The sequence below is a fragment of the Herpailurus yagouaroundi genome, unplaced genomic scaffold, assembly GCF_014898765.1.
Source record: "Herpailurus yagouaroundi ecotype Mexico unplaced genomic scaffold, PumYag 77, whole genome shotgun sequence".
Lineage (NCBI taxonomy): Eukaryota > Metazoa > Chordata > Mammalia > Carnivora > Felidae > Herpailurus > Herpailurus yagouaroundi.
Genome location: NW_024412388.1, coordinates 2,253,905 through 2,267,249, shown reverse-complemented (window position 1 = coordinate 2,267,249; position 13,345 = coordinate 2,253,905). Strand labels below are relative to the sequence as shown.

General features: G+C 54.8%; 1 protein-coding gene across 3 annotated transcripts in view; it reads left to right on the top strand.

The window, feature by feature from the left end:
- CEP104 (centrosomal protein 104) overlaps positions 1-13,345 on the top strand; it is a 41,229-nt gene that overhangs the window by 4,379 nt on the left and 23,505 nt on the right. For all 3 annotated transcript variants that reach the window (XM_040459423.1, XM_040459406.1, XM_040459416.1), the window contains 9 exons: positions 126-276; positions 3,059-3,232; positions 3,624-3,762; positions 5,529-5,591; positions 6,146-6,222; positions 9,088-9,256; positions 9,719-9,874; positions 11,047-11,268; positions 12,998-13,192. In XM_040459423.1, coding sequence (XP_040315357.1) covers positions 164-276; positions 3,059-3,232; positions 3,624-3,762; positions 5,529-5,591; positions 6,146-6,222; positions 9,088-9,256; positions 9,719-9,874; positions 11,047-11,268; positions 12,998-13,192 — 1,308 coding nt within the window. In that variant the 5' untranslated portion in view covers positions 126-163. The remainder of the gene's footprint in view (positions 1-125; positions 277-3,058; positions 3,233-3,623; positions 3,763-5,528; positions 5,592-6,145; positions 6,223-9,087; positions 9,257-9,718; positions 9,875-11,046; positions 11,269-12,997; positions 13,193-13,345) is intronic.

Below are 13,345 nucleotides of genomic sequence, written 5' to 3'. Positions count from 1 at the left end.
TCTGAGCCATCAGCCCAGAGCCCGACGCGGGGCTCGAACTCACGGACTGCGAGATCGTGACTTGGCTGAAGTCGGACGCTTAACCGACTGCGCCACCCAGGCGCCCCGATTCCTTTCTCTTAAAGAAGTCTTTCCTGCCCTTACAACCAGCCCAGCGCCCAGGATGCCGCACAAGATTGGCTTCGTTGTTGTCAGCTCCTCTGGGCACGAAGATGGCTTCAGTGCCCGGGAACTAATGATCCACGCACCTACCGTCAGCGGGTGGAGGTCACCGAGGTGTGGTGGGACCGGGAGGGGGGGGGGGGCGTGGGCGGGCCGGCGGGCTCCCTTCCTGCTAAGTTTCTGCTCTATTGCATCTCAGGCCTCAGAACCACACTGCTGTTTTCGTGCCGCGGTGCCGTCTGCGTAGTGATGCAGTGGGCGTTTTCCCTCTTTCTATGTTTTTAAAGAAAATTTGTTGGATCTTTTTCCCTCAAAGCATTGAGTGACATTGGCTTCAGAAATGCACAAACACGGGGAGAGGGCGGAAACTGACTGGCCACGGTTGTTGAACTGTCTCCCCTGACTGTCCGCCGGGCCTCGCGTCCTGACTGTGCCCCGTGCTGGCATGTGTGTCTGCAGGTCCCTGCTTTCACAGCCGAGCTCCTGTGGGCAAGGTTTTGTTAGCCCCAAACTTTAACCAAGAACGTCTCTTTCAATTGATCGTCTCGAATATTTGTACACCTTTTAAACCGTCCGTTGCTTGAGTAACATTATACGAGTTGGTATTTTTCTGAAACTAAGCCTTTTCCTTAGAGGTCGTCAGTCTTCCCCAAAGGTGAAACCATAGGAGTCCCATCACACAAGTGCCTGACAGGCTTCCTGCCTGTGGGGCCAGCTCCCCAGTGCGCCCCACCCCTCCCCAGTGTCCACGCCTCTCACGCTTCCCACCGTCCCGTTGTGGCCTCTTCAGTGTCCCTCAACGACAGCTTTGATACGTGCACAAACTCTGTAAGCTGCATTTGAACAGCTGAGTTACAGGCCCGGTTTTTGAAGGATTTTAAAAAGCCTAGAACTTCTGATTTTGTCTGGTGTCTTATTTTTCTTTAAATAATTTTGGAGGTTTTTTTTTTTTTTTTTTAAACATACTATAGGATTTTCAGAGTGTCCTTGTGCCCAGAATGATCTCACCACCGAGTATGACGTATGTGCTTAGCATTTGAAAATAGTAACTATCTTAAACGTCTAAAGCCACACTTGACCACCGTGAGCGACTAAGGAGTGTTCGAGTCACAAGCTGCTGGGTTCCTGGTTCCCGGTGTTTACTAGCTGCCTTCTGCTTGGTTCTGGTTCCCGGTGTTCACTAGCTGCCTTCTGCCCCAGAGCCATCTCTCTTATGAGCTTTTCATCTTTAAAACCTCAAAACCTTAGTGCTGGCAGATTTCTGGTGACTGTGCCTCCGGGGCGAAAGTCCATCAGATCTGTGCTCACCCGCCCCGTCACCCCTGCACGTCCCTTGGAGCTAGAGCTGGACTTAGAGGCTGAGCAGATTCTCCTGCATTCAGCCTGGTGTTCCTTTGTTCACTCTTCCCTTCCTCTTTTCTGTGTGCTGCTGGGAAGCAGGCACTCGTCATGCAGCAGTGGGGAGGGAGGGAGGCCACAGCGGATGGGGAGGAGGGCCCCAGCTGGCAAAGCAGGGGACCAGGAGACTGGCTGCACGGGATGGGGGAAGGTGGCAGGGGTCAGGAGTTTTTGTCTGTCACGTCTAATAACATCTATGGGTGTCTGCGTGGAAATGTCAGGTCACAGCTAGATCGTAGGCTTGGACCCAGGCAACGTTTAGTTGGGGCTCCTTGACGCAGGAGGTTTCTAAAGCCGTGGTCACATAGGTCCCCTATGGTGAGTGTGGGGAGAGGAAGGAGCCTGGAACCCAGCCCAGGAGAGGGCGCCCTAAGGTAGGAGGAGGCCAGGAGCTGCGGACTGAACAGAGCAGGACTGGGAAGTCCACCGCACATGGCCTTGGCCAGAGTTGGCTGTGGCAGCATATGCCCTGGAGGGACTGGGGAGGGTGCGTGAAGAGCTGAGCTGGTGGCCACAGATAGCTCCTGCGTGACATTGGCAGCCAGGCCCCGGTGCGGTCACAGGAGGGGTTTCTTAGGATGGGGGGGTCTTAAGAGTGCGTCTGTGTGTTGTTGGAAGTTTCGAGGGCAGGCTGGCTCTATCACTGTTCAGGAGGCTGAGGGGGGGGGCGGGGCACCGGCAGGGACACCACCCCATTCGGGGAGTGAGCAGCCCCATCTGAGGTTCTTGTCTTCTCAGTGGAGAGGGAGGCGCCTGGAGAGGTGGCGGAGGAGGGCCAGGGAGCACGACCAGGGGGCAGGAGTGAGCACACCCTGCAGGCCGCCGAGCCCCTTCCACCCGTCCCCTCCTTGGGTGCGTCCCCCTCCCGGGGCCCTGGATGCCCCACCATTGTGAGCCAGGGTGTGCCAGCTCAGCGGGCGCGGCGTCTACTGCCCAAACGCTGTGCTCTGTTGTTCATCGTGATCAGATCACGCAGCGTGAGGGCTGTGCTGACACTGCGGTTCTCTGACTTCCAGTGTAGGTTCTTAACGCGCTGTGTCGCCTACTAAGCAAAATTAGAAGCTCCACAGTGGCCAGTCGCAGGCTTCTGCGGACCACCAGGCACGCGTGGCCCTCGCTCAGTGTTGATTCTTGCCCGGCACCCTTCGCTCGGGATTCGCCAAGCACATGGTTTTCCTGAAGCATCTGGGTTCCTGGGGAAAACCCTTCGGCCCTGCTTGCCCACTAGAACAGCCTCTTAAGACTGAAGTATTGATCTCGTGGTAAACCTCAGGTTTCATTTTGGACTGTTTTCTACCGTGAAAAGTCTGACTCACGCAGGTCGGGTGTGAACTAGAGCCTCAGCCCCTCCTTGCGAAGCTGGAGGCTGGAGGGAGCAGCCGTGCCGCGTGGGGCCCTCACGTCAGCACCCGGACCGCCTTGCTACGTGGGGAGCGCCACGCACATGGCTGGAAACCGCAGCCGTGACCGTGTGGGAAAAACAATGGTTTGCTTTCAGATTTTGCCAGTTTCCGCAAGAGATCGTTCTCCAGATGGTGGAGAGGTGTCGAATAAGAAAGCTGCAGCTGCTCGCCCACCAGTACATGATCCCCAGCAAAGTGGAGTTCTACGTCAGCGAGAGCCTGCCCGAGTACTTCGTGCCCTACCAGGCGGAGCGCTTTCGAAGGCTCGGGTGAGCGTGACCTGGAAAGGTCTGGTGGGAACTGTCAACCCGACTGCCTGTCTCAGTGCGATGCAAACCAACGGATCGCCCCCTGCAGTTGGTCCTGTGTCACAGACTTGTCTTTGCTGCCGGGGGACATGGTGTCTGAGCAGCCGTCCCACGTAGAATATGCTCTGTAAGCAGGGCTGTCGTTTTCATCCATAGAGCTCGTCTCTGCCTTCAGATCTAGAACTTGTTTTAAGAAGCCTGGTTAGAATGCAACTTCTGAGCTTTTTCCCTAGGTCTTTCCACTCTAGACTTAACTTGTATTTAACCCTGTGGAGTTCAGTGGTAGCAGCGGCCACTTCCGCTGCGCAGGACGGTCCCTGTCAACGTGACTCTGGCGCGTGCTCTCTTTCAGCTATGTCTCTCTCTGTGACAACGAGAAGACGGGCTGCAGAGCCCGGGAGCTGAAGTCCGTCTACGTGGACGCGGTGGGACAGTTTCTCAAGCTGACCTTTCACGAAAACCACCTCAACAAGTACAACATATATAATCAGGTGAGACGCGGGCCCTCCCCTTGACCGCCCCCCGCCTCCTGGTGGCATTGCGTGGGCCCGCACCCCTTGGCAAAGACATTTCAAGTCTTTCTCTACGATGGTAACTTTTACGGAAGGGCGGTAGGCCGTTCCGAGCCACGCTGTCCCATCAGGAGCCGCTGCCGCACACGGACGTTGCACCCTGGGGGCCTGGGCACCCAAGCGCGAGGGGCTGCGCGGGTTAACTGGACACTGGAGTTCAGAGGCTTCACGTGAGGAAGAGAGTCATTTCCACAGTGAAGTGATAATATTGTGGCCATGTTCAGTTTAAAATCGACGTCATTCTTTTCACAGTTTTTTACTGTGTCCATTAGAAAACTTGGGGCATCTGGGTGGCTCAGTCGGTTAAGCATCTGACTCTTGGTTTTGGCTCAGTTCATGATCTCGCAGTTTGTGTGATCGAGCCCCGAGTGGGGTTCCACACTGACAGTGAAGAGCCTGCTTGGGATTTCCCTCTCACCTCTCTCTCTGCCCCTCCCTTGTGTGCACGCACACACTCCCTCTCTCTCTCGAAATAAATAAACTCAAAAAAAAAACAAAAAGGAAATTTAAAATTACCTGTGTGATTTGCACCGTTTCTGTTAGAGGACACTCTTCTAGGTAAACCCACTAAATTTTGCAAGGTAAATCAACCCCCTGGGAGACATCGGGGATGTGCTGAAATGTTGCATGTAGTCCAGCTCCAAGCAAATAACTCTCATCTTTTCCTTCCTCCCTTCCCGTCTTTCTTTTTCTTTTCTCTTTTTCAGTTTTGTTTTGTCTTGGGCATGATTACTGTAGTAGAAATCAACTGTGTCCACAGCAGACTCTTCATTAGCACAGATACTTTCAACACTCCCTTCCCCCTCCAAGAGGAATGGAAACATTCCACCAAATCAAAGTTTTATATTCAGCCAGTGACTTAGAGGCAAGCTCTGAGACGTTACTTGGTCCATTGCAGCCATGCTTGACCATAAACTAGAAGACTGACACTTTTCCTCCCCATCTTGTGTGTGTGAACCTGCAGTTCCCCTCACTTCGTTCTGGTAGTGATCCTCAGGAAAGGGAGGGTGTGGGAAGGGGACTCCTCCCCCTTCAGGGAATCACTGATCCAGACAGACTGAGCTACGTCAATGTAGAGTTTCAGTTCGTTGTCTAGTTTACCAAGATCATGTGGATGGGCCCCAACACTTGACTGTGAGGAAGCAGTTCAACACGAGGCTGTGTTAAACCTGTGGAGGTTTTGGGGCGCCTGGGGGGCTCAGTCGGTTACGCGTCCAACTTTGGCTCAGGTCATGATCTCACGGTCCACGGGTTCGAGCCCCATGTCGGGCTCTGTGCTGACAGCTCAGAGCCTGGAGTCTGCTTCAGAGTCTGTGTCTCCCTCTCTCTCTGCCCTTCCCCCGCTCGCACTTTGTCTCTTTCTCTCCTTCAAAAATAAATACACATTAAAAATAATTTTTCTAATTAAAAAAAAAACAATCTGTGGAGGTCTTTTAGCCTTTTTTGTTTTAATATACTTTAGACGTTAAAATAGCCACTCGATTTGGTATTAGAATATCAACTTATGTGATTCGTAGAAACTATTCGTGGTAATTCTATACACTAGAATTCAATACACTTGGCATTTTACAATGAATGTGCTTTGATGTACATCATCCTCGATGACAGTATGAGTGGGCAGCTTGTCTTAAAGGGAGTAAGTCACAAATCTGATACTTAATTTCTGTTGGTCAACTCTCCCTTAGGTTGCTCTGGTTGCAGTAAATATCATTGGAGACCCTGCAGATTTTGGTGATGAAAGCAATATTGTAAGTTTGGGAAGTTTCATTCCTAGAGAAGAAAATGTATTTCTAGCAAGAGGGGATTGATCACTTTTGTCACATAAAGTGTCCTCTTGAAAATGTTTATAAGGGGCGCCTGGGTGGCGCAGTCGGTTAAGCGTCCGACTTCAACCAGGTCACGATCTCACGGTCCGTGAGTTCGAGCCCCGCGTCGGGCTCTGGGCTGATGGCTCAGAGCCTGGAGCCTGTTTCCGATTCTGTGTCTCCCTCTCTCTCTGCCCCTCCCCCGTTCATGCTCTGTCTCTCTCTGTCCCATAAATAAATAAAAACGTTGGAAAAAAAAAATTTAAAAAAAAAAAAAAGAAAATGTTTATAAAATCGTCTGTTGAATAACTAGCAGATAATTTTTAGCAGCTATAGTGTATTAAAGTTTCTTTCACTCAAGAATTTGAACTGTCCTTCCAAAAGACTAGGGTCCTTAAAGCCTGCTGACACCTTCCTATCACGTCACCTCTTAGTTAAGGTTTTGTGTTGATCCTGTTTTCCTCTGAGACGCTAAGCAGAATGTTTTGCTCCCAAAGACCTCTAGAGAGAAGCTGATTGATCATTATCTGGGGCACAACACCGAGGACCCAGCTCTGGAAGGAACTTGTACTGGGTAAGAGTCCCTCCTCCCAAGGCCATCAACTCCTGTGACGCTCCTCAGAATCACCAAAGTGTGAGTCACCTCCAGAGGATTCTGGACTCGAGAGCCTCTCAGTTCAATTCTGAGCTAGATAAGCCACTGATGCGATTGACTTAAATACACTTAAAGATTAAGGTCACTGTTTTCTTTAGCACATCTTCATTTATTGCCCTTCAGAGACATCTTCATTTCTCGTGTGTTCAGGTATTACTGGAAAGTTCCTAAAATGCATGCAGGTAAAGGATCTGTCCACCGTGCTTTGATATTTTATTGGCACAGGCAACTTTCTGGGTAAGAATTAAAGGAATTAGTTGACCCGAATTGTCAGTTCCTAGAGCCTTCATCTTATGTCTGCTTTAAACACTCCCCGCTCACACGCACCCTGTGACGGCTGGGCTGCAGGCCCAAGGGAGGCTCCCCTGGGAGCGAGGCTCACTGTCCACTGGTGTGTGTACTTGGGACACAAGTACCTCCTGAGCCACAGAGAGAATCTGTCCATGTTTTATGCAAGCAGAGGAGCCCGGCTTAGGAATGAATTACTCTGTGTCAGCAGTCTGGATTGACTTGCTTCCTGCGGAGCGTCCCCGGGCCCGCCGCCTGGCAGTTACGGCATGGGTGTAAGGATGTGAGTAGGGACATGGTCCCTACGTGTGTATAAAAATAATGAGGAAAGTGACCTCTCACCTCCACAGGCCGCTCGGCCTCCCGCAGACGCTCCCTGCGCCCCACAGGGTGACAGCAGTGCCCTCCTTACCTTTCCGGGTGAGGACTGACAGTGATCCCTCCACGTCCGTCAGCACCACCCCCCGGACAGCTCCTCGGCTCTGCCCTCAGTGAAGCCCCAGGGGTAGAACAGGGACCGCCAGACCCTCTGGCTGGTCTTAGTAGCTCCCACAGAAGTTCTTTAGGTTATTTGGACTCTGTTTACGTTAGTTCTTTATCAAGATAGTTAGCCCGCTGGAGCGGTGGTACACAGCGTGCCCATCCTGACTCATCCGCAGGGCTTTGCTGAAGGCACAGAGAGGTCGGTAGAAAGCCTGTGTGCTGTGTCGTGCGGCGGCACCAGGCATAAAGGTGCCCGGGTCACCGCCAGGAGGTACTCGTGGACCGTGGGGAGACCCGCGCTCCTGAAACTGCCCAGCGCCCTGGAATTGTGACCAAGGGGCCAGAGGACAGGTGCCACTCTTCTCTTTGTGGCATTTTCATAGTGAGATGGAGTCTTTGCTTTCATCTCTAGGACTTTTGGGCAAAGCAACTTTGACTGAAGAGTATAGAATACGTTTAGGCGGAAATGGTTAATCTTGTACCAGTACCAAAGCATGTTACTGCCTGGTCATCACTGACCTTTGTTTCTTTTTGAGAGGGAGGGCAAGAGTGAGCAAGGGGCAGAGAGAGAGAGGTGGGGGGAAAATCCCACAGAGGCTCCACACTGTGCAGAGCCCAAAGTGGGGCTCAAGTTCACCCAACACAGGGCTCAAATCCCTGAACCGTGAGACCGTGACCTGAGCCGAAGTTGGATGCTTAACCGACTGAGCCCCCCAGATGCCCCTAGCTGTTCTCTCTCCCTTCCCGTCGTCGAGATTAATTGATGTTGTTCTAAGCTGCTGAAGCTGACCCCACCACCAGGTCTGGTGGAGTGCCGAATTCCAGGGGTGGGGAAGGGCTGGGGGGCTGGGAACAATGATATCAGACAACTAGGCTTTTATGATGAGTAATATTTTCATCAAAATCTACCTATATATAAATTATTTTTAACGTTTATTTACTTTTAAAGGAGAGAGAGACAGAGTGTGAGCGGGGGGGGAGGGGGGGGTGGGGAGACAGAGAGAGGTGGGACACAGAATCCGAAGCAGGCTTCAGGCTCCGAGCTGTCAACACAGAGCCCAATGCAGGGCTTGAACCCATGAACCATGAGATCATGACCTGAGCCAAAGTCAGAAGCTTAAATGACTGAGCCACCCAGGCGCCCTCTGTATATAAAAATTTCTAAGCCAAAGCCAACAACTGGCTTACTTTGTGTAGCTCATACAGCAGACGGAGACTCTGAAACATGTCCTCAACATTTTTGTTGAGCGGTTACATTGGCATTGCTGTTTTAAATGTCAGACCCAGGAGAAGGCTGCCAGCCTGCTGTGGAATTTGAAAGAAAGAGTGGGGTGACGGTTAATCATAAATGGGGTGTTCAGATAACCAAAAAGGTCATTTATTCCTGGAAGGATTTTTCTGGTCTCCCCAGGAGTTGGGATGTCCCACAGACGGACACTTAGAGGAGAAGGCCAGGCAAAGTGCTTCTCCATCTATGGCGCCCGTCAGAGGGTGGTGCTGGTGTCAGGCATGCTGGGCGCCTGGACTCCTGGCCCCACAAGTCAGACTCCTTAAGGATGGTGCATAGAAATGTGTTCATTTTAGTTCGGGTTTTCCCCGTCCTTCAGATGATTGACGTGCACTGTCCTGTCCCCGGTGCCCAGAACAGAGCTGGGCACGGAGTCTGCACTCAAAGTATCTGTTGAAGAGTAAATAAAACGTTAAAAAAGGAATAAAATTTAAAAAAAAAGAAATACCTGTTGAAGAATGCAGCAAAGGCTCAGACGCCCCAAGTACAGTTTAACTAATGGCCAAGAGCATAAGCTGTGGAGTCAGAAAGACCTGCTTGCACTGAGAGCTGGGTGACTGAGGCCCGTCACAGTTTTTCTGAGCCTCTGCTTTCCCAGGCAAGAAGGCTCCAGGAGCAGAAGTGGTGGGGGTGCCGTGTCTGCAACCCTGTCTTTGGCACCGGACCCTCGGAGCTCCCTCTACCACTGCCCTGTCCCCTCTGAAATACCCGTTTCGTTCCTTTAGGAAATCTGACTACATTTCTCCACTAGATGACTTAGCTTTCGATATGTACCAAGATCCAGAAGTTGCCCAGATTATACGTAAATTAGACGAAAGAAAACGCGAAGCCGTCCAAAAGGAACGTTACGACTATGCCAAGAAGCTGAAACAAGCTATTGCGGATTTGCAAAAGGTACTGCTTCTGGAGAGAGCGGCCCCCCCTCAGTTCTGTGAGAAGGCCGCCCGTGACCCCGATGCGTGGCACGACAAAGGCCCGTGGACGTTTAGCGTGGGTCCAAAGACATAAGCAAAACGAAGTTAGGGACGGTCCAGCCCCTAGGTTAAGCGTAAGTGAAGGCACAGGCCCCGCCTCTTCAGACCTCGTCCTCCACGGCCGCGTCACTGTCCTGAAGTGCCAGGGAACCCAAGAGGTTTATGGTCCCTGTGACTCGCGCAGGGTCTTAGACGCTGGGGCAGGGACACGCAGCGCCCCTCATGGGCCTGCGTGGCTGCTGCTCCGTGGCCCCAGCCCAGCCCCCCTCCCCGGGCCCCGGCGCCCGCGAGTGACGCCATCACCCAAGCCTCGTGGGGCAAGCCGTGCGTGTGCCCAAGGCGCGCGGGCCCGCATGAGGCAGAGTGACCCTGTGTGCTTCAGGTGGGCGAGCGCCTCGGGCGGTACGAGGTGGAGAAGCGCTGCGCAGTGGAGAAGGAGGACTACGACCGCGCCAAGGAGAAGCGGCAGCAGATGGAAAGGTTCCGCAGCCAAGTGTACGAGCAGCTGCGGCTGCACAGCCTCGTGGACGCCGAGCTGGTAGGTGCGCGGGCCGCCCTGAAGGGCCGCTCGCCCACAGCGTGCATTTGTGAGACACACGTGGCCCCGGGGCGCTCAGGTCACAGTTCAGATAGGTGACCTCAGGGGCACCTGCGGGGACTCAGTCAGTGGAGCACCCAACCCCTGATTTCAGCCCGGGTCACGATCTCCTGGTCGTGGGTTCGAGCCCCGCGTCAGCCTGCTCAGGGTTCTCTCGCTCCCTCTGCCTCTCTCCCCTGCTTGTGCGTGTGCGCACGTGTGTTCTTTTTCTAAAATAAAACTTTAAAAAACTTTCTTAACTAAAAGATCCAAAGAAAAGATAGGTGACTTCAGCTCCCTCGGCCTCCGTGGGAGGTGCTGCTGGACACGAGCGGTGAGACTCACGGGGGAGGAGGAGGGGAACAGGCCGGGGCCCGTATCTCCCCGCATCTCCCCAGCCCGGTTTCCTCATCTGCCAGCCCTCCTCACGAGTGCCTCGTGGCCTCGGGAGCATCGAGCGTGAACAGTCCCGACAGCCCCGGCTCGTTAAGACGGTCTCCTGGGAGATGGCGTACCTCGGACCTTTAGAGCCCACACGGGCAGTGGTGTCCATCCCACATCACAGGCTAGGAAACTGAGGCCCAGAGCCGCTACAACGGAGTCCGTGTGAGAGCGCGCACCCTGCCGCGGCACTGCCGGGCTCAGATCCGGCCCCATTGCTGGCGGTGTGATCTCAGGGCCAGTCCTCGATTTCCTTACCCTATGTACGAGGCGTACCTCAAAGGAGATTGTCCGGTGCACTTCCCTCCGTGCCCAGTGCGAGCTAACCGATGTCACGATGACACAGAGGCACCCGCTTTTGCAGCCACAGGGCGAAGCGCACAGCCGTGCCGGGTTCGGGTCTCGCCAGGCGCGCTCTGCCCACGTACCTCGTCTCTGCTGGCAGGTGTGCACGCGCACTTCCGCCCTGCAGTGACCCAGGCTGTATGCTCGCGGTCACGCTGGTGCTCTGGCGTGCCACCACTTCCGTAGCGCACACAGCCGTCGAGAGACGGGTCAGATGGGGTGACAGGACTGGGGGCCACCGTCAGTGCACACGGTCCGTCTGCCTTCCTCAGCTGTCGCGCCCTCCCCCCCACCCCCAGAATGGCGCGGCAGCAGCCCCGGGAATGAAGGGTCCCGTTTCTCCCCAGGTGCGAAGGCCACCTGACCTGCCCCTGCAGCCCCTGGCGCACTCTGGCAGTCCTCGCCACCAGCAGCCAGCGCTCTCTCGACCGCGAGAGGACAGAGCCCCAGAAAGCCTGCGTGCAGAGCCCTTCCTTCAGGAAAAGCCTCCCGCACGTCCCCTGGGCCCTCCTCAGCCCGCCACAGCGGACCAGGCCCCGCCCGCCGCGGACCCTCACTTCAGGACCCACGTAGGTAACTCAGTTTCACGTTGGGTGCAGCATAATCAAGAGACGTGCAGTGAGGACCCGTTGGTGCCCGGGCTCTCCCAGCGCAGGGATCAGGGCACATGCCTGCACAGCCCCCACCCGTCCCGTGTTCCAGGACAGGGACGTAAGTGCCGAAGCCTAAGCAGCCTGCAGGTAGTCACCCCTCCCGGGGAGGCCCTGTGTGCACTTGGACCGGCCGGGCCTCCCACCGCAGGCGGCCTGGGACACGCTGGCCTCCGGAGCCTGTGCTTCACCTGTAAGCAGGCGCAAGCAGCAGCCGGAAGGATTGCTTCCAGGAATAAATGAGACAGTGTTTGTGCGGCCTAACATAAGCTGCCTTCGGTAGACCCTCAGGACGAGTCACGTGCTTGTCACGTACACATGCAAGGTACCGTGCTTCCAGAATCTTCTGTGTTGTAGGTGACAGAAAACCCGGCTAAACTGGGGGCCTGCTGGCTTCAGTAACGAGGGACTCGCAGGCCCGCGTAGGTTCGGGCTTGGTTTGATTCAGCAGCTCAGCAGTGTCCTCGACGCCCGCTGCCTTCCTGTCTCAACCCTGCTTCCTGTGGGTCCGAGGCGCCCTGGGGCTGGACCTGCCACGTGGCTTCAGGTGCACACGGCGTCCCGTCCAAAGGGACCGTGCACACCTGAACGTATCCGTCACGTGCCGGCCCAGAAGTGTGACAGGGACCAGAGGAGGGCCTCACCAGAGCTCCCGTCCGTGCGCCAGGCGGTGTGGCCAGTGGCCTCTGGGTGGGGAGGCAGGGCGCCAGGCGGGCACGGGGAGGGTCTGCTGCAGCCTGAGGCCCAGGAAAGCCTGTGAGGACGGCACTGGTGTGGCTGCCTCCCCAGGAGCATCTTGTCTGTAACTTCGTGGCTTTAAGTCATATTTAATACCTCGGCACGTGATACTCTAACGTCCCCTTTGTTACCACATCAACATGTTTTACAGCAGAGTAGATTTTGGAAGACGAGAAACTCCTTCTCGCACACGGTGTACCCCCCGTTTGTGTCTCAGTGGGTATTAAGTGCGAGTGAAGTGTCCCAGTGACACCTGCCTCGGGAAATGACTCAGCAATTTCTGCCCTGACTTAATTTTCTGGAAGTCTGCTACATACTTACTTGTCGAGTTGCGTGCCAGTCTCCGCTTGGGGATGGAGCCCCGGGAGGCGGGGAGTCCGTGTCGCCCACTGCTTGGGCCAGGGGCCCGACGAACGCCTGTGGGGCTGGGCGCCCGCCCGGAGCAGCAGGAAGAGCAGAAGGCCCCGAGGTCCTCGGCTGGGCCGCCTGCCTTCCTTCTAGAAGTCCGCCGGACGACAGGCACGTTGGAAATGAGGCCTGATCGTTATTTCTAAGTCGTAAAGTGTGGAAAAAAACAGAAGTCTTGTCAAGAAGACGCAGTGACTTGTACCCTAGTCAGTTCCGTGTCCCGTGAACTGTAATTACCAGCAGTGAATAGCACCTGACACAGAATTCGGGCCACTTTGTTGTCAGGTCTGTAGTGAACTTAGAAAGGAGTAGAGACCCTGTCTAATTTTTCCTATTAAATCCTACCGTCGTGTAAGTTGTCCTAATCTGACGAAACCGATATTTAGCGAAATACTGTTGCTCAGACCAGGTAAGCACAGAGCAGTAAGCCTGCAGTGTAGACATGGTGTTGGCAGTAGGGGAGCCCCGCCGGAGCTCTGTAGCCGCCCTTCCTCTCCTGTAGCTCCAGGCCGTGCCCTACGATGAGCGGCCCCTTCCTGCTACCCAGAAGCAGCCTGTGGCGGCCCTGGAACCAGAGAAGAGTGACTGCGATAGCAGCGAGGCTCCCAGAGGAGCTGCCACTGGGGAGCCGGAGCCCTTAACAGAGAAGGCATTGAGAGAGGCCAGCGCTGCCGTGGACGTGCTCGGAGAAGCCCTGGTAACGAGCGGGCCCCGCGGGTGGGCACGGGTCACGGGGAGGGACGAGGGCGGGAGAGCGCCCATGGCTCTGTGTCTGAGATGTCCTTGGCTTCCTGTTGTCCTTGTTGTTCAATTGAAGCCTTCTGATAATTATTAATTATATAAAACAGCA